At 39.9% G+C, this 21,677-nt stretch overlaps 1 protein-coding gene across 2 annotated transcripts in view; it reads right to left on the bottom strand.

The window, feature by feature from the left end:
* Positions 1–878: 878 nt before the first annotated feature.
* The window catches only part of LOC121529615 (Na(+)/H(+) exchange regulatory cofactor NHE-RF1-like), a 67,347-nt gene continuing 46,548 nt past the window's right edge, over positions 879–21,677 (bottom strand). For both annotated transcript variants that reach the window (XM_041817557.1, XM_041817558.1), the window contains exons 4-7: positions 14,616–14,769; positions 10,107–10,150; positions 4,652–4,771; positions 879–2,240 (exon numbers count right to left, since the gene is read on the bottom strand). In XM_041817557.1, coding sequence (XP_041673491.1) covers positions 2,103–2,240; positions 4,652–4,771; positions 10,107–10,150; positions 14,616–14,769 — 456 coding nt within the window. In that variant the 3' untranslated portion in view covers positions 879–2,102. The remainder of the gene's footprint in view (positions 2,241–4,651; positions 4,772–10,106; positions 10,151–14,615; positions 14,770–21,677) is intronic.

Here is a 21,677-nt window from a genome sequence, read left to right as displayed (position 1 = left end):
AGCTGAGTCCAACACCAAGAAGAAGCTTCCGCTTGGGACTTCCGGCATGGATTGGATGTATAGGGACACCCATGCCCCCCCCCCCACCTTTCAGAAAATGTGTGCTGAAACAAGCCTTTTCAGATTTCCCCTCATGATGTCATGTAGGGGGTTAGCCCCGCCCCCATGTTTGGTTCGCCCTCACACTTGGAAGAAAGTTCTGCCCTCCTATCCTGAGCTGTGAGGAGGATCAGGAGAGTCACATCCATTAAGCCACATCCATTTCCTGTGAGAGGCGGAGTCAGGGGCGGAGTCAGACAGCTCAGTAACATTTAAAGCCACAGAAACAGCTGGTTCTGAGCAGGGCTGAAACTGAGGGGGTTTTAGACATGCAGAAATCAATACTGGAGTGTTTTTACAGCAACAAACTTCACAGGCATGTTCTGGGGACCTCTGAGAGCGATATAAACTTTTCTTAAAGGGGTAAAATATGTGACCTTTAAATATCTGCAAAATATACAACTGTACTGTCAGGTATGCCACACACTCTAAGGGGCTCTCTGTGAGTCCCGAACATTTTAAATGAAGCCCAAAATGAACAACACCTCTCTCTGCTCAGCCTCAGTTAGCCTCTCTCCGACAGGAGACATTTGGTGTTTTTGGGATTAAAAAAGAGCGAACTAATTGGTTGCAGCTAAAATGTGTTTGGACATGCAGGCATTTTGGACATCAGCAAAAACCCAATATTGTGCAACCCTATTTTAAACTTGTGGAGAATATGCTGTAATAACACACAAAAAACTTCCTTCTGTCTGAAGACTGATCCCACTGATGCTCTTCAAACCCCCAGCAGAGGTCTAATCTCTGCTCACATCATAACAGATGCAAACATCACTTCATATAGTCATGGTGATTTTATTACAGTGTAGAAAACGCTTCCTTCTTACAGCTTACACAAGCTAAAAAACATTTCATATACTTCATCTATTTTGAAAATCTCATCACAGATATTCTCAGACAAATGCAGCGAATCTAGAGAAGCGCAGACGTTCTTTTATGAAATACATCATCTCAAAGATACTCAATAAAACTTTTAAGACATTTATAGAAATGTGTAAAAATCTCACAGGAGCAGTAAAAATATTCTGTATGATAATCGAGGAACTCCAGAGCCATTCAAAGACGGGACAATGGCGGCGTCAGGACGGTATAAATTACTGGTAATAATAAAAGAAAATTCACATTTAAGAGACGATAGTGTGTTTAAAAATGTTTGGGTAACAAAGGGAGGGACTGAAGCCACACAGGACTCATTTTAGGGAGAATTTGGTGACAAAAGTAGAAATATACATGCCGTATGATATATATACAATATAAGAGAATCCTTTAAATACACAGGTATTTCCAGTTAAAGCCAACAGGGAGAGATTTTAAGAAAGAGGAGAGAGTTTTAGGGATTATAAATGTTTTTAAAATATAAGAAATGGCTCTGACATACTGAAGCAGAGAACATCCATGCCTGCAGTTCTCTTAATGCTGCCATCTTTAAATCTAAATGTCTGATTTATTATCCTTAAGTAGTGAGGGATTTTTTATCATGATCCCAGATAACAGCAGGTAAAACAGTCCTTCTGGATGTCTGTTTACACATCTAACCATTACAGCAGAAGAAATAACTGACCTGAAGAGAATTTAAAGGCTTTAAAACCACAACAACGAGGCAAACTAAGTAATGAAATGATTGTCAGGCTGGTTTAGCTCGTCCTCTTGTTGTTTGACATGTTTGAGTTTTTGGGATAAAGAAGGAGCGGATTCTTCATTTCCACAGTAAGGACACAAATCTGCAAACATACATTAAACATGGTCCAGTTCTCAGTCATTGGCATACACATCTCTGTTAGTATCACATTATACATGAACAGTAAAATATCAGGGTTAAAATAACTCAGGGAGTAATATTCAGAGGATTATATTTTACAGAATGGCTTCATTTGGTCCAAAATTCAAACAGCTGTTTTAGTGTCATGGCGATAAAAACGTCTTTCTGATGTATGATGGCTATAAACCGTGATTGTGATTGAGAGAGGGGGTGTCTAGGTGAGGAGGAGGGGGTCTGAGGTGTCCTATAGGTTACTGAAGAGCTCGTTCTTCTTGGTCCAGTCCATGGGCGGAGCTCTCTTGTTGGAGCGTTTCTGATGAGCGAGCTCTTTGACCTGCTGCAGCGACAGGTTCAGAGCGGGGATGGCGTCTGTGATCAAACCCTGGAACAAAGACAAAGAACAGAAACATTAGTAAGGGTTTAAAGGTTTGATATGGGGGTGCTTGGTTAGGCCCCCACATATGGGGGCGGCCCCGGGTACAAGTCCATCCTGTGCCCCCCCCCCCCCGTTTCTGATTCTCTCCTCTTCCCCTGAAGGCAGGAATAGTCCAAAAACATTTCTTTTATCATGCATTTTCCTTATACCAGTGGTTCTGAACCTCGGGGTCGAGACCCCTTTGGGGGTCGCGAGACACTTAGAGGGGGTCACCAGTTACCTTATAAATATTTTAAACAATTTTTTTCCCCAGCTAGTTTTTCTTTTTACATTATTAGCCACATTGCAACCCATTTTCATCACCTTTCCTCACCTTTTTTTTTTTTTGCCAATTTTAACATTCTTACGCCAATCTAAACCCATTTTTGTCAAATTTAAACCCTTTCCACCTCTTTTTTTTTGCCTGTCTTTGCCACTTCTATTTTGCCTCTGTTGACCCATTATGGACACCATCATCCCCTTGCCTCAGTTAGCTCTTTTCTGCCAGTTTTAACCACTTTTTCTCAATTTTGAATCCAATTTCACCAACTTTTCCACCCATTTTTGCCACTTTTAACCTATTTCAGCAACCTTTTAATCCCCTTTAACCACTTTTTATGCCCATTTTTGGTATTTTTTGCAACTTTTTAACTAATTCTTACCATGTCTTCTGCTCATTTAAAATCCCTTTTCACCACCTTTTCCATCTCCTTTTTTGGTTGCCATATTTTTACCCATTGTAATTCTGTTTATAAGAAAAGGGATGTACATTTTTAAGAAGGCTATATACTGCAGCGCTATTTGATAAGAGTGATTATTATACAGCAGGGGTCATCAAGTACATCTGCACAAGGGCCAGATTCATCCTTGACAGAAACTCTGGGGGCCGGACTTTCAAACACACAAGAATTAAAGAAATATTTAGGTCTGATTGAAATATTTTTGTAGTAGTATTTGTATTTTCTTTCAAAACACGGGACACTTTTAGTCATTACCAGTTAGATCTATCCCTATCTATCCCCCATTTTTGAAACTTTTAACCCCTTTTTGATACTTTTTGCCAATTTTTTCATCTTTTACAAATTTTTGCAAGATTTTAACCCCTCTTAACCTCTTTTCCTGCATGTTTTACCTACCCTTTTATCCTTTTTTTGCCACTTTAAACCCCTTTTCATGACATTTTTTCAACAATTATTGCAACTTTACAATCAATGTTTGCCACTTTTCACCCATTTTGTCATTCTTTAACCCCTCTTGCAACTTTGCCAGGCTATTTCTGCTGTTTTTGCCACTTTTAACCCATTTTTGATACTTTTTGCCTCTTTAACTCATTTTTAAAAATTCATCAGCCCATTTTAAACCACTTTTTCTACATATTTTATCCTCTTTGCCACTCTTTTATCAATTTTTGCCACTTTTCTTCTATTTTCCACTTTTTAACCCCTTGTCATTCATTTGTTGCACTAATTTTTTTCACCCATTTTGTCATTCTTTAACCCCTCTTGCAACTTTGCCAGGCTATTTCTGCTGTTTTTGCCACTTTTAACCCATTTTTAATACTTTTTGCAACTTTTTTATGCTTTCACCAATTTTTTGCAAAATTTTAACCCCTCTTAACCCCTTTTCCTGTATGTTTCACCCACTTGTATCCATTTTTGCCATTTTTTAACCATTTTTCATTATTTTTTACACTATTTTTTTACACTTATAACCCATTTTTTATTACTTTTGCCCCCTGTTTTCATCACTTTTTTCACCATTTTTTGTCCCTTTGTGCCACTCCACAAACATTTGACCATTTATCACCCATTATTTTTGTAACACTTTTGCCAGCCTTACCCCTTTTTTAAAACTATATAATAAGTGTGACTGAAAAGTACATTTCAGTAAACACAGATCAAATGTGAAGTCATTCTAAAACTATTTCTATATTAATTGTTTGTGGGATGGATTTAACAGCTGCAGACATTTAAAGCCAAAGGATACTCTTAAAACCACAACATCTTCTTTTCCTCCTTTTCTGAATTTAATGATCTTTCAGGGGCCGGACAGGAAGCTTTGGGGGGCCTGATATGGCCCCCGGGCCGCCAGTTGATGATCACCGTTATACAGGATAAATACAAGATATGGATATCACAGCTTAACCTTACAATGGACCATGATTTTGCTGACATGGGCCCCAGAAATCTCTACCATTATTCCCTCTCTTGGGCAGCCTTGCACATGATTATTCTTGATTGTGCATGGCTGTGTTCAGCCACATTCAGGTACATTGGGGGTCCCCGGTCTCTGGCACCTTTATTTTGGGGGTTGCGGGCTGAAAAGGTTGAGAACCCCTGCCTTACATAAGCAAAAAGGCGGTCATGTGACAGACGTACCTCAGGTGGGGTGTTTGTGGGCGGGGTTGTGAGCGAGGCGTTAGACGAGGCATTGGATGGAGACGGACTGACGGACAGTTTGGAGTCTCTCTCCGCCTCTTTGGCTCCTCGACCGTTTACCTGATGACACACACACACACACACACACATCAGCATCACATCGACACACATATAAAATATCACACATAAAGACAACATGAGGAGGATTCATTCATAAACACACAGCAGAGGGGGCAGCTTTACTGTGGCTGAGAGGGAAACTAGCTCTACCAGGGATCACCACAGGGGGGCAGCATTGGACTGTAGGTTGTTTATTTATCAGCTGTTGGTGACTAAAATCTCCTTCACATATAACAGAATTAAAAAATAACTATCAAATAAATACAAAGTCAGACATATAAATGAGGAATCCTTCATTTTCATCTTTGCGATTTTAGTTGAAATGCAAAGAAAGCCTTCCTGTACTCAGAGTTAGTCTGACACGCTCTTTAAATACATAATGAAACTATTCTAAGGATTTATTCTGAAATACACCTGTTTTTTTAATGACTTCTGTGATTTAAAAAAACTGTCAATAAAGCTCTTTGAATTCCAACAAAAACATTAGAGCCTGTCATGTGATCTGAAATAAACTTTTGCAGTAAAAATGCTCATTTATGATTTTAGGAAACACTAATAAAAGGGATATAGTGCATCTTTATATATGCAATAAAATCGCATTTTAAAAAAAAATTCAATCTGAGAGCTTCTGCAATAAACATATAGCAAAAGTTTGAATTTCTTGCAATAAATGAGGAATTATTTTATGTAAACAAGCGATGCAATCCTGATGTGATTGTTGAGTAAAAAACTAATGTTATAAAAACCACTCACCTATACTCCACTGTAAGACTGAACAGTAAAAAATCCAAAATATCTATTGCAGCTGTTTTTCTGAGTTATCATATCACATTTTTTATTTAAGAGAAAAGAACTAAATCACTTTGACTATTTTTTGTAATTGTACTCCAATTATTTGACAATCATTCCTTAATTTCCCAGAATGCCTATGGGCATTAGACAACATGGGTGGTAGTTGCCCTCTAAAAAATCCTGGCACACAGACCATAAAACCGTAAATAAAATTAAAATAAAATAAATTCTCGAACTTTGAAAACAGCTGGAAATAAGTCAGATAATGTAAGTGCTCAAAATATTTAACATACTGTCGGAGTGGTCATTCTTTAAATGCAGAAAATTCAGTGCAAAGATGGTACGTATCGTACCTTTAAGCCTATGTAAAGTTCCTATTTTCATACTGCAGTGCATAAACAGTCCTGTGCATGTTTAAAGCATGCGGGGCGCTACGGGTCATCATTGGGCCCGATGCTCCTGCAGCCCTTGTACCACTACCCTAGGCTGTGCTTACTCGCCACATTCACCCGTTCACCCTAAAGCTGTAGACTTCTTATTTTAGTAGATTATTTTTCCATGCCCCTGGTAGTATGCAGGGACATCCAGATCTTGACCGGGCCCCTTCCCACCCGATGGTACCCTCAGATGGGCTTTATCGCCATGACACGCCTTACTTTACCCTCTATTTTTGGTCCAAATATGCCTCAAAGTTCTGAGCAGTGCTGTATATCAGATTGTTAACAGTGTGGAGAAAACCACCTTAAAATAATGCATTAAAGTGCCACTAAATATAAAGGAGTAAAAACCTTCAGACCACTCCAGCATGAGGATGTTTAACTCCCTCCGGTCCACCTCCCTTTAAAGACGACTCCTTCCTGACCTCTGCACCCCTCCCTCTCCATCTGTTACGCAACAATAAGCGGAACATGCAACTTCTCTGCAGCACATTCAGTCCCACAGTAACGGGAAGCCGGGGTCGGGCCCTCATTTACATATCTGGCCAAACGCCTGAGAGGAAGGCAGAGAAGTTCACTGTTGTCTCTACGTCTGACAATATTTGTTTGTTAATGACCAAGATTTTCATTAAAGTCTGGAGACGAGATTTTCTGGGACCCTGAGAGACTCTCACAGATCTTTGTGGGACAACACAAGCAGCCAATGAGGGGTCAGAAAAACACAAGCAGCCAATGAGAGGTCATAAAAACACAAACAGCCAATGAGAGGTCAGAAATCCATACAGTAGTCTGAGTTTCCAATCCAGCAGAGGAGAGAGTTGTTGATGTTATCTGAGAATAATAAAGTATAAAAATAAACTGTGGCTTTATGGGGGCGTTGCGTGCTGAAACTCTTCTTGGCCGGGGCACTAACTTCCTGGAGCATCCGCTGGTCGCCTAGCAACAGCTCAGAGCCGAGAAATAATTTGGCACATAACTCGGTGAATATGGACAGGAGTAGAAAAATTAGTTTTCATCTCCTTTCGGTGGTAAATACTCACCAGAAGCAGCTTTTTTATGACTTAGGTTGGAATGTGTTTGATATCTCAAAGATGTTTGATATCCCAGTTTGTAAAATGCCGATGTTGACTCTGTTTGATCTGTTTTTTTATCACTAAATCAAAAGTTTCACAGTCAGGAGGGTTCATTCAGCTGCGTATCAGCTCTACGTCTTACAGGATGGATCTGCCTAAATCTTAAAAACAGATGGATTGTCCAGCCTGCATGTGTGTCATCAGGTGAATCCATCCGATCAGATCCACAACATTTACGCCCTTTTTTGACCAATCTGTGAGGAGAACGAGGCAGTAGCGACAGGCGGGGTTTAGTTGTAATAAAAACTGATAGCAATGGCTGCTGGCAGTGTAGCAGTCAGCTCAGACGTAGCTGCAGCAGTCTTATCAGATCTGGACCACATTCTTTATTAAAAAGTGCGAAGACCAGGTGGGGTTCAGCTGTACTGTAAGCCGGTGTATGATTGGTCGTGGTTAGGTTGGATGTAGCTGTAGAAACTCGGCAGTTTCAAGCCGGCTCAGGTGACACAAATTCAGCCTGACTTTGACCCGACTGCATCGCCAAACATGGAGCCGATTAGGGGCGTCAGGAACAACCAAAGCTCTTGTTATGAGACTCAATTGCTACACGAACACAATTCAACAAGACTAGTGCATCGGATTTTTCTGACTTCTTGTCTAGTTTGACACTCTGACCTGACGTGAGCCCTGAGGTCCACTGATAGGAAAGCATTAGCTCCTCATCTTTGCATCGTCATTACCAGAGTGACTCCCTACTCTTCTCCCTCCAGAGATCCAATGCAGCGGTTCTCTGTCAGGAAAGACAGTTGGGAAGTTCTGATCTAATGTGTAATTTTATTTATGTTAAGACAGGGGTGTCAAACTCAAGCCGCCAGGGCCAGTTTTTCCCCGGCCTGCCAAGTCAAATATTTTTATTATAACAGGCCCACTGGTCTGCAGATTTCCTCCAATATAAAAATGAAAACCTAACCCTAATGATTTAAAATGTCCTTGTTCTGTTATAAAAATAAGAAAAAGTTAAAAAAAGGGAAAAAATTGGTTAAAAAGTCAGGAATATGGGAAAAAAAATTTCTGTTTTCATTTCACGTTCTTAATTTCACATCTCAGTTATCACGCAAAGTTATGGTTTTGGGGTTTTATTTCATATTTTGACCTTTTTATTTAAATTTTTGACTTTTTATCTTATTTTTTACCTTTTCAGATTTTTTATTTATTTTTTTTATTTATAAGCTAGCCATAGGCTAGATCCTCAATTTTGAATTTTTAAATAATAATATTTTGACCTTTAAACTCACAATTTTGATTTATTTTTCTCATGTTTTGACCTTTTTGGCTCCTTACTTTGACTTTTATCTCATAATCTGGCCTTTTGTACCCTCAATTTTAAATTTTATGTAATATTTTAACCTGTAAAACTCAAATTTACATTTTTTCTCAGCTTTTGACATTTTTTACCAATGATTTTGAAGTTTATCTCATATTTTGACCTTAAAAACTCATGATTTCAGATTTTTATTTCACGTTTTGACCATTAAAATCATGATTTAATTTTTTTATTATATATTTGCCTTTTAAATTCATGATTTGACTTTAAATGCCTTTTGAGCTAATAAGTTTGAATTTTTATCTCAGATTTTGAACCTTTAAACTTAGCATTTTTACTTTTTAAAATCTCAAAATCATTTATCATCAGTGCTAAGGTTTTTTCTCCCATAATTCATTGCTGGTGAAAATGATGACAGTTTATGGTTAAATGTTGGCCTTGGTCGGCCCTCAGGTTGGACACAGATTCAGAATTCAGCCCCTGCTGTGGTGAACTTTGACATCTCTGTGTTGAGACAGTCATACTTTCAGTTCTATCAGAAGGAGAGCCCGTCCATAGTGCTCTCCTCCTGATACACCCAGAGGTGCTATCCATGATCAACAATACAGTTTATGACTGTTTGTTGTTTTCTTTTATGAGCGCTGCTCTTCTTCTATCGACCAGGATCAGACTTGTGTGGCCAGACTGTCAGCCGTGATGGAACGAGATTTTCAGTGCATAATCTGGCACAGTGCAGCCTGCGTTTAATCTGACCTTGACTACATGATTTTATTCAAACGAGCAAAAAGCCAAACAGAAATCTCTTCTTAGCAGAAGAAGTGTTTTTGCACGTCCCCTGATAGGACTCAGCATGAATCTTAGCCACAGGAAAGCTCCAACGCTGACACGCTGCAGCAGCGTTAGTCTGTAGAGCTCAGGTTAGCGCTGGAGCTGTGCATGCTACAGCCTCATTCAGTCTTTTCTCTCTGATTGGCCCATCAGAATGTTCATCCAATCACCCTCTATGGGAGGTTTTCCAGATAGATGTGAAATATCTCCATGTAACGGCGGCATGAAACAGGTTAGAACAGCCTGATAACAAACATGGAGTCTGGAGTCTTTAGGGAAACAACAGAATAGATGGATCTGGTTTTTGTTCTTCATGTTTCTCTTTAAGTATTCAGACATCACAATAAAACGACACTATAGTGGGCTAAAGTGTGCCAGGATTGATTTCACAGACAGCTAAACTGGATGTTAGAATAAACCTTTAATGCTCTACCCTTTACCCTTTCTCTTCAGCCTGATTGGATTTCTTTGTATAAACAAACTGTCCTGAACTGTTTCTAATAATTCAGCGTTAATGGAGCGCTGGTTGAAGGGTGCGGTTCTCCTCACAGCCTCATACAATGAGAGCCAGAGCCTTCAGACAATAACAGGAAGGTCCGATCAGAACACGTCTATGATTAATAACTGGCTTCAGCAGAGTCTCTGAAGTTTCAAACCACAGCAGGGAAAAAGCTGCACGTTACTTTAAACACAGTTTGACCTGCAGGGCTGACGGCGCTGCACGGAAAGAGATACACAGACTTTAAAAATGTTTAGCATCCTCTTTTTCCCCTCTGACAGGAAGGAGACGCTCCAGCATTTACTCTGTTACCGTTCACAAAAAGTCACATTCATACTGCACCAGTGTAAGAGAAAGACAGCACCCTCAGTAACTTCCTTACCTTCTCCTCCATCCCTCCGTTAACCAGCGGCTCAGGTAGTGGACCTGCAGACAGAAAAACAACCCCAGAATCAGTCATGATGATCGAAAACCTCCACTCTGTCCCCGTCTGTTGGACTAAATTCTGTCCATGATGCCTCCTTCGGCCCAGAGCTCCACTCGGACAGATCAAGAGTGTTTCTGCAGCTCAGCTTTCATCCCACCAACTCCTACTCTATTACACAGCACAGGTATGAGCAGGCCATCTATTATTTACAGCAGCTCCATCTCCTGCTCCATGGAGCTCCTCATGGTCCTCAAACACATCCACAGACCATCTCTACGGCTGAAGAGGAGCATCTAAAACACAGCGTTACCTCAGAATAGGGCTGGGAATGTGGAGCTAAAATCACATCTTTATATGGGGATACGTGATATTAAAGATGTACCAGTGGGAACATTTGGACCAGTACGGATACTGGTGTTCCTGTAGCTTCACCTGTTTAAACATCCTCTCATGTTTGACCATGAAAACAGATAAAAGTTTGTCCAACAGGCGACTTCTTCTGCCTAAAGAACCCTTTCCTTTGAATCAGGAGTTGAATAAAGCAGATGGTAGATTAACATTACACAGACATAAAAGAAACAATGGTTATAATAAAAACTGCATTAATGGATATGTTTCTAGTAAAACCATGCTGAACCCTCTTTGATTCCTCTGCATCAAAAATAAAAGTCCCAGACCCAAAATTATTCTTTATTATAACTAGCACGATATTGGGTAATTTAAGACAGGGATAAACAATTAAAAAATAATTTCAATGTGATATAATTTGTTATATTGACGGGGATGATCATTACTTTGTTATTCTTGTTTTGAATGAGAAAAGTATACACATGAAAAAGAAAAGTAGGATTTTTGTAAAAAATAAAATAAATAAATAAATAAAAAGAAAGAAACTTGCAACTGCAAAATGTGTTGAGTATAAAATCTCTGCTGCAAAAAAAAAAAACAATAATAATGATAACTTTATATATAGCAATTTTAAAAACATGGGTTTACAAAGTGCTTTGACATACACAGAAGCAAACAGGAGAACAAAAATAAAAAAATAAATATATATGTATAAACTTGAATTATTGCACCATCTGCGATTTGTAAATTGCAACAGGCCATATTGCAATTTAATCTAATTTGCTTTTAATTGTCCAGCCCTAATTTAAACTCTCAAATGTTGCATGCAAACTCCTGCACACTGTCTAGATTGCACAAAAACTGGAAGAATTTCCACATCTATCCTCTCAAATCCTCCAGTGTGTTTCTAAATCTGTGTTACTCAAACAAAGAGCCAAACTGTTGAAAAATACCTTTGCAAGACCCACAATTTAAGTGGTAAATAGTGGCAATAAACATTAGTTAAAGGTGGCAAATAATGATTAAAAAAAGCAGCAAAAACGGTTGAAAAGTGATAAAAAAAAATGAGTTACAGGTGGCAAAAGATGGTCCAAAAGTGGCAAAAATGTGGCAAAAAAGAGTGAAAAGTGACTTAAATGGGCAAAAAGCAGTAGAGAGTGGCAAAAATGGGCAAAAAAAGGAAAACAGTGGTATGCAATAGCAAAGGGTAGCTTAATTGGGCAAAATGTAGCAAAAAAAATGGTTAAAAACGGCAAAAATGGGATAAAAGTGGAGAAAATGGGGAAAAGGTGGCAAAAAGAAGTTGCAAAATGGCCAATAAAATAGGAAAAAAAGGTGTATTTGATTGCAAAAGGTAGCTTAAATTGGTGAAAAGTGGCAAGAATGGTGAAAATGGCAAAAAGTTTCCCTTTTTAAAGGTTTTTTTGGGGGAATAATAATTCAAACTAAAACATAAAAGAGCCACAAATGATCACAAAAGAGCCACACGTTGAGTATCACTGGTCTAAATTATTAAATGATTTCAATGATTGGTTTTATTAAGAACATAAACTTCATGATCTTCAGTCAATAAATACAGAGAGAGATTTAATAGATCTGCTGAGAGTGGGTAACCTTGAAAAGCAGACAGATTCACCCGTTTCCGTGATTCTCACTGGTGAATCCATCTTCAAAGCTCCCATCTGAACCGTTTGGGCCCGGTTAGAAAGTGACAGGACCGATCAGTGCCGAGGGGCAGTACTTTCAGGCCTGGCAGAGTCGTGATGTAAGCAAGCAGCAACAAGAGGCCGACGCAGTTATGGAGGAAGAGATCAGCGTGGATGCTGCTAAAGCGCCAGTTTTATCAGAACTTGACGACATTTCTTCATTAAAAGAAGAACAAAGAACAGCAGTGAGTTGTTTTCTTTTCAACAATTACAAAAGTCGAGTACTGACATGTCTACAGTCGCCATGGTTACCATTATGCAGTTCTCTACGGAGTTTACTCCTCGGTTGTGGCTACGTCACGTGTTTTGTTGCTCTGATTGGTCCGTAAAGATGTGACAGACAGAGCGTTCATCCAATCACACTCTGAGTTTTTTTCAAAGCGTCTGCCCTTTCCTAAACGCCGTCTATGAGAGTTTTACCAGATGGATGTGTGAAACACAGGTTAGTGTCAGGTTAGAAAGTGGGTGGAACCGGTGAGACACAGTTTTGCATTCCATCCACTTTTCCAAATATTGCCAACTAATTTTAGCAACTTGGATGGTTTCAAAAGTTTCCCTGCAATTTGTAATATTAAAAAAAAATTGGCCAACATTAGTCATGTAGGACTTCTATTTTTGTTGACATGGTATGATACCGGTGTAAACATCATTTACTTCTTTAGAAACTGTTCTTAAATAAAATAAATCAGTTGATAATTCCCCATTTACACAGTAATAAGCCTATTAGCATCGTCTCTTAGCATTAGGCATGACAGATAATTCATTTCAAAATCTACATTAACACATTCATATTATTGATATTATGTTCTCATGTAAAAACACATTAGAGACCCTTACAAACAGGATAAATCCCCCAGCCCTACCTCCAGGTCTCACACTCCTTACCTTCCATCTTCTGATCGTCCAAGAACCAAAAAAGAGAGAACGCTATTAAGCTAACGATGATTAAAGTGGAGCGAGCAGCTGCTCCTCACAGCTAATCTGTGGTCAGAGTCTTCCTCAGGTGGCTGCTCTCACTGTTTCTCTGTGCACTACTGTTTGTGGGTGTGTGTGTGTGGGTGTGTGTGTGTGTGTGTGTGTGTGCATTAGTGTGTTTTTTGTGCCTTAGTTTGTATTGGGGTGTACTACTGTGTGCATGTGTATGCGTTAGTGTGTGCATTAGTGTGTATGTGTGTGTGTTTTAGTGTGCATTAGTGTGTATGTGTGTGTGTTTTAGTGTGCATTAGTGTGTATGTGTGTGTGTTTTAGTGTGCATTAGTGTGTATGTGTGTGTGTTTTAGTGTGTATTAGTGTCTGACTCTGATGAGAGCGGCCTCTTCACGTCCTGACTCCGCTCCAGCTCCGGGCTGAGAGGCCACTCGGACCGAGCTCCTTGGAAACCAAACAAAGCTGCAGCAGAGAGGCCGAGTGAGTGTTGGAGCTAAGAGTCGGTGCAGGCAGGTGTCCTCTGAGTGGGCAGCGTTACCTGGGAAACGCCTCGCTGGAGTCTCTATGGTTTATTATTTAAATCCTGATGGGAACGCTGAAGACTTCAGGAAGTCATTAAACATCTGCCTCTCCTTCAGAGTTCAGATTCTCTTTAGACAAATTTATGTGAATTTAAACATCAGATCTATGAGTTAGAGTGTCAGTGGAGTCTTCTGTTATTACATCTCCTCTTTAAACCAACATTCATCTCAGCCTGCAGAGCTGGTGTCCTGTAGTGAGCCAGTCTCCCTGTGACCCTCTAAAGTGCCCTCTCATGGCCCTGACAGCAGATTTACATGACAGAGAGCTCTCACCATGTTTACAACATGCCACATAATTCCACAATATTCAAAAATTGCCCCACTTAAATTTGAACCCTCTGTGTAAAATATTTGTCTGATTTCTGGGCTCACTCGTCCTCCTTATGCTTCCATGCACATGCATTTATCTGATTATTTCACTTTAAATAGTATAAAGGTGACAGGAGACATTTTACTCCTGATCAGCTGTTTTATCTTTGAAATTGAAGTAAATTTGCTGCTAATGATTTAGTGTCTGATCTAAATGGGTTACATTTGAAGTTTTAGAGTCTGTGAAAGAAGATCTCTCTGTCAAAGTCTCCCTACTTTATTTACACTGTCTTTAGAGTACAAACACTTTAGTTTATCCGTACAATAAAGACTGTTTTCTCCCGGGCTCAGTCTGCTGATGGTTTTTACAAGAGGGGTCTGGGTTTGATCCTGACACCATGTACTGGGGCGCCCTCTAGAGGCAGTGGCAGGTAAACCAAAGCACCCATGAGTACAATGTTTAAAACCATTTTTTAGTGAACATATGTGATCTGTTTAAACACAGAGATGGTAAAAATACTTTTGTTAGGAGGCTCTTTTGTAGTTTTTACCCACTGGGGTTTCTCTAAGGTTTCTACATGCTTAGCTCTCACCTGTCAGGTGGTCTGAGGTTGGCATCACTCGGCATCTCTTGAAGAAGGCGTCTGTGTCGGGGTCCACCACCAGCAGACGGGTCACGGCCCCCCCGGATTTGATGGCGGCTACGACTTCTGAATGCGTCTTTCCTTCCACTGACATACCGTTAACCTGCAGGAGGAGGAGAAAATCACATTTTTCTCTCTGTATTTGAACCTTTTTTTAATCTTTCAAGGTAAACTGCTTCCCTGTTAATAAACCAAACGTTAGTGAAGGATCACAGTCATACTCCAAACCCTCAACAATATGGACATCCACCCTGATGGAGGAGAACAGGAACCGTATGAAGTTTAATCTTCAATAATCCATTAGAAATGAATGATTTTGGAAAATAATCTAATTGCAAGTTTTTCCCCACTATTGCAACTGTGATTTGATACCACATTGTTCCTTGACTTTCTAATATTCTTAAACAAGGGCTGAACAATTCTTTAACGTCCTAAGACCCTGCATACACATAAGAGGACATCACATTTTTACGCTCCTACAATAAAGTTAAAATTTCTGCTATTAGAATTTTTGAGATTATAGTCCAGAATGTCCATTGGAGTTAAAGTTATTAGCTTTAAATGTTGGGATAATTTTCTGTTTGGATATTTAGGAGAACTGACTGGGAAATTACCAGGTATTTTCATGTAAATTTGGGGATATTCTTGCATATTTTGTAGAGTTTCATTGAAAGCTTTGGGGATATTTTTTTCAGATTTCTTTGGCGTTTTGTTGGGAGTTTGGGAAATGTATTTACATATTTTTTGGACTGGATTGGGACTTTGGGAGTAACGGCTTGTCCTTTGAAAATTTTACAAATTTTCATGGAAATTTCAGGGAATTTGTGTGGATGTATTCCATGGAATTTTGGGAATGTATTTGTAAATTTTATTTTAAAATTTGCAGAGAAACTTTAGGAGGAAAAACCTCAGGCTTCAGGTGGTTAAAAGTATCGAATTCTGATGGTTTTGACTCGTATTGAAAATTGGTAGGGGTGCACGATATCCTATATGCCGATATTTACAGAATCATTATAGCCGATACCGATATTTAAATATGTTTTACATAACTAACAATTCAGTCATTTGAACACAATTTTAGGTTTGAGGATGAAAAAAGAAACACGTTTTTTTTGGTAACTTTAATTTTTATTAGGGCTGTCAAAATTGATGAGTTAATGTGGATTAATCCATCATCATGATTAATCTGATTAAAAATTTTAATGCAATTAACCCATCTACAGCGCAGATTGACTCAAAATCACTGAAACATCTCTGGCAACGCATTTCGGGCAGTTTGTCCAAGTAGGGTTACCGTCGAGCATGACGCCATACAGATGGGCTGTTGATCTGGTAGTGACCAACCAACTCGATGTGGAAGACACCAAACAGCACGCTGACCCTCCCGATGGGAAATTTGAGTACAAAAAAACCAAGACGGAACAGTCGACAGACATAAAGTATTATGCACATTCTGCAGGAAGGAGTTTTCTTTTCACCGAAGCACCTCCAGCTTAAAATACCACATTAACGTCAAGCATACATTCGTCTGCTAGCACTTTGGCTAACGCGTCACCAAGCTTGCAAAATGAAACGCGATTAATATAGATTAAAAATTAATGTTATTTAATCATGATTAATTGAAATTAATCCATAGCAACCCTGTGATTAATCTGGTTAAAAATTTTAATCATTTGACAGCACTAATTTTTATTGATTATTTCAACATTTTATACATATTCAGCCCACTGATGAACATGTTGGCTTTACATCAAATAAAAATAGTTAACACAGATGAATCTGTAACATTATAGACACTGTTGGTAGTTCAGTTTCCAGTAGCAGAAAATCTGTTCCATCACAATCAACATCAGAATTATTTGTCCCTTTACTTTCCTGTTGTAATGTCGCTGTATTTCTTCTTGAATTATGTCCACTAAAACACTTTTTTTTTTAACACACTTTAAAGTTTAATGACTGAGAATGAATAAAGAAAAAGATCTCAACTTATATAGGTCTGCTGGTCCAGCCTTAAACTCCACTATTTTATTAGTAAATATGGACAAATTTTACAGTGCATATATGCTGATATGCGGCCCAAAATAGCGGCAACAATTTTGATATCTGTCGATACCGATATCTGTCTGATAATATCATGGATCCCTAAAAACTGGATATGAACTGGATTGGATTGTTGAAGACTATTCTAAAAAAATGGCACCTGAATGATAGCATGAAATTTCATGCATAACGTCTCTGCTGCTGCAAAAAAAGTTTGAATCTGGTATTTCAAATTTCAGGTCAAATAAATATTGCACCTTCTGCGATTAGAAAATTGCAGCAGGCCGTACTGAAGTTTAATCTGATGAATGACTGGTGCTGAATCTCACCAACTACAGTAAAAGCAGAGGCAAACGTATAATTTAGGACAATTATTAAACTTCACTGTATTTTTAAATGCAAACTCATGGATTGCCTTCTGTGATAATAAAAAAAGGAGTTCTGTTGTCTACGCTGCAAAACAAACTGCTCATGAATATTGTCAAAAGATGCAAAAATAAACCAGTGAAATGTAAGAGGATGGGACTGTGTGTGTTAAGACAGGTGATGTGCAGGTGTGTGTGTGTGTGTGTGTGTGCAGATAAAAAAAAAAAAAAGGGAGATAAGCCCAGATAACAAACACAACAGTCACACACTCCTAGCATGCTGTTAACAGCAGAAACAGAGTTAAAGACTCTCATGCTGCTCCACTAAAGCTCCACTCACACATGAACAAAACTCCTGAACCTTCTGGGACCTTCTGGGCGGGCTGCAGGTGTGAACGCCAACACCCCACTCCAACCCGGCCCAGACTTTCTCCTGCTACACCGTATATCTACCACAGAGCTGGTGTGTGAACACTAATCTGGAAAATTCACCGCAGGCAAGCAGGCAGGGATGGTTATTTGACATAACGGGAGAGAGACTGCAGCCTGCACAGCGCCACATAGAGGTGATTTCTATGCATGCAGCTGAACAGCTTTGCCCTCATACAGTTAACTCTTCACTCCATGTGCTGACCCTTCAGACCTCCTGACCCCCTTCAGTCCTGCAGGGACGGTTTTTTTCTCTGGGATGAATAAGAAAACGACCCAATCAGGAGGACTTCAGGGCTAGTCTACCTGAAAGTTTTCAAGAGTGTAAAAACATTTAAGTCACATGACTTTAAAGGTCCAGTGATGAGTTTTGTCTGCTCTAGATGCTCAGCACTGACTCATTTTTCGGTCTGATTTTCCCACAGAAGTGAACGAACCGTTTTATCTCTGTCTGCTTTCTTTTTCTTCAATATTATCACTTGGTGTGCCCGAGGCTCCGGGGCAGGAAATCCTCAGTGTCCACACACTCAAAAGCACGTAAGCGCACAGACACGCATTCTTTCAATGCTGTAAGAACAAAACAATCACCACAATCAGCTGGACGGTCGACCGGCCCTTTAATATGATTTATTTTGATGTATTTAGCCTCTAATCCCTCCGCTTTATCCTCTTGTTGTGTGTTTTCTGGCGGTGTGACTCTCCTCTCCTCCAGCAGCAGCTGAGCATTGTGGGATAAAATCACCATGGGAAAGCATGTGAGAAATGTCTGTGTTAGGTCACAGGGTGGACCTGCACGTCTAAGCCGCTCCCTCAGAGGAAGCTGGACAATAGCCGCCTGGCAGTAACAGCAGGAACAATGGCTGTGGGCTCCCCACAGAGCCCCGCTCCTCAGAGGGTGGGAGGTCCGTCTGGGGGCCTCAGGGGGGACTGGAAACCCCTCAGACAGACCCAAACTCTGCCCTTTCATCCCATCAGCTGTCTTTTATATTTTATTTGCTCTCTTTTGTTTCTGCTTCTGGGTTTGGCAGTAAAAATGTCTCTCATGGAGCAGGGAGGTGTGTTACAAATGAAGCTATGATGCTCACTTAAAGGTACAATACGCAGAATTTAAACTCTTTGAGGGATTTCTTCAGACTTTACACAAATGTTCACTCCGACTAAAGGATGAGATTTTGTAGATCAGAGTCTGGGGGCCTCAGGTTCAGTCCTTGGAAAGAGAACCGTTCTAGCCCTACAACTGTACTCTCACTGTCGACTAATTAGTGATGCTATGGCCAATAATTTAAATCTTCATCATTTTGACTGTAATTTTAAACTGTTTAAAAACAAAGATTAAAGGTACATGAATGAGTGAAAAATTTAAATATGCAAATATTATATAATGACAACAAATAGAACAACAAGTTAAGATGACCAAAATAATAATAATTATGATGATGATAAAATAATAATAAGATTAATAATGGTGATAATAATAACAAAAATGATAATAATTATAATAAAAATAATACAATTAATAATGATGATAATGATAATAATAATAATAATAAAATGAATAATGATATAATAATAATAATGATAATAATATTAATGATAATGTTAATAATAATAATAATAATAATAATAATAATAATGATGATGATAAAAATGAAAATAATAAAATTAATAATGATAATATTAATAATTAATAAAACTGATGATGATATTAATAATAATAAAATTAATAATGATGAGCATGATAATAATAATAATAATAATAATAATAATAATAATAATAATAATAATAAGTTAAGTTCAGTGCAGTTAACTGCAATAATGAAGTATGAGTGAAGGAACTACACATCTCACAATCCACTGCCAATGGCAGCTTTATAAACCTCTGAAACAAACACAGACCTTATTCCTTCTTTTATCTTTATTCTAGTACCACTGCAGCGTTGCCATGACACCAGCAGAATCCACCAATCAGAGAAGATGCTGTATCACCCTGGGATTGTGGGTAGTGTAGTCTCTTCCCTGAGACTGTGAATAATCCAGCACTATAGTAACTGACATTTGACACAGAGCTTTGACCCCAGAATAGTTCCAGGGCAGTGACTCCTTTTTTTCTTGAGTAAATGATCGGAATATTTCCTGGACCGCAGGAGTAAATAAATCAGCTGATCTTCAGAGAGAATAATCTCAGACGGACTCAGCCAGGCTCGTGGTCGGCTCTTTTCCCAAAGTGAACCGTGAGTTCAGAGGAATGTGAATAAACAGGGTCTGTGTGAGGTCCTAAATCCCCCCGTGGACTCTGTGGTGACTGTCACTGTATCTGAGCTTCTTACTTTATCTGAGCTCTGATGGATGGACAGAGAGGGAGAATAATCTCAGTGAAAGGCTCTGGCTCTCTGAGTGTGATACTGTACATTTGTTTAACACCTGTTTAAACCAGAACAAGATTATCAGGCTGACTCCTCTCTCTGGCAAAGACTGGAAAAAACACAGAAGATAAATGAACTACAGAACTAGAAGTCTGTTCTTTGTTTTTCCTACTTTTCTGTAAAGATTACTCAGTGACTAATGTGAGACAGTAAAAGAAACAAAGAAGGTTAAAAAGTAAACTGCCAAGCACTCATTCACAGCTCTCTGGCATTTCAAATGGTCCACTGAAAACAGAATCAGCTCTGGTTTAACAACAAGGTTCTGTATCCAGACAATAAGAAACACCCAGCATGCCAACACCTGTACCCCTGGAGTAGACAACACCTGTACCCCTGTAGTAGACAACACCTGTACCCCTGTAGTAGACAACACCTGTACCCCTGGAGTAGGCAACACCTGTACCCCTGGAGTAGACAACACCTGTACCCCTGGATTAGACAATACCTGTACCCCTGGAGTAGACAACACCTGTAGTAGACAACACCTGTACCACTGGAGTAGACAACACCTGTACCCCTGGAGTAGACAATACCTGTACCCCTGGAGTAGACAACACCTGTACCCCTGGAGTAGACAACACCTGTACCCCTGGAGTAGACAACACCTGTACCCCTGGAGTAGACAACACCTGTACCACTGGAGTAGACAACACCTGTACCCCTGGATTAGACAATACCTGTACCCCTGGAGTAGACAACACCTGTAGTAGACAACACCTGTACCACTGGAGTAGACAACACCTGTACCCCTGGAGTAGACAATACCTGTACCCCTGGAGTAGACAACACCTGTAGTAGACAACACCTGTACCACTGTAGTAGACAACACCTGTACCCCTGGAGTAGACAACACCTGTACCCCTGGACTAGACAACACCTGTACCCCTGGAGTAGGCAACACCTGTACCCCTGGACTAGACAACACCTGTACCCCTGGAGTAGACAACACCTGTACCACTGGAGTAGACAACACCTGTACCCCTGGAGTAGACAATACCTGTACCCCTGGAGTAGACAACACCTGTACCCCTGTAGTAGACAACACCTGTACCCCTGGACTAGACAACACCTGTACCCCTGGAGTAGACAACACCTGTACCCCTGGAGTAGACAATACCTGTACACCTGGAGTAGACAACACCTGTACCCCTGGACTAGACAACACCTGTACCCCTGGACTAGACAACACCTGTACCCCTGGAGTAGACAACACCTGTACCCCTGGAGTAGACAATACCTGTACCCCTGGAGTAGACAACACCTGTACCCCTGGAGTAGACAACACCTGTACCCCTGTAGTAGACAACACCTGTACCCCTGGAGTAGACAACACCTGTACCCCTGGAGTAGACAACACCTGTACCCCTGGATTAGACAATACCTGTACCCCTGGAGTAGACAACACCTGTAGTAGACAACACCTGTACCACTGTAGTAGACAACACCTGTACCACTGTAGTAGAAAACACCTGTACCCCTGTAGTAGACAACACCTGTACCCCTGTAGTAGACAACACCTGTACCCCTGGAGTAGACAACACCTGTACCCTGAGTAGACAACACCTGTACCACTGGAGTAGACAACACCTGTACCCCTGGATTAGACAATACCTGTACCCCTGGAGTAGACAACACCTGTAGTAGACAACACCTGTACCACTGGAGTAGACAACACCTGTACCCCTGGAGTAGACAATACCTGTACCCCTGGAGTAGACAACACCTGTAGTAGACAACACCTGTACCACTGTAGT

The sequence above is a fragment of the Cheilinus undulatus genome, linkage group 21 (genome assembly GCF_018320785.1).
Source record: "Cheilinus undulatus linkage group 21, ASM1832078v1, whole genome shotgun sequence".
Taxonomy (NCBI): Eukaryota; Metazoa; Chordata; class Actinopteri; order Labriformes; family Labridae; genus Cheilinus; species Cheilinus undulatus.
This window is presented reverse-complemented; position numbering and strand designations above follow the sequence as displayed.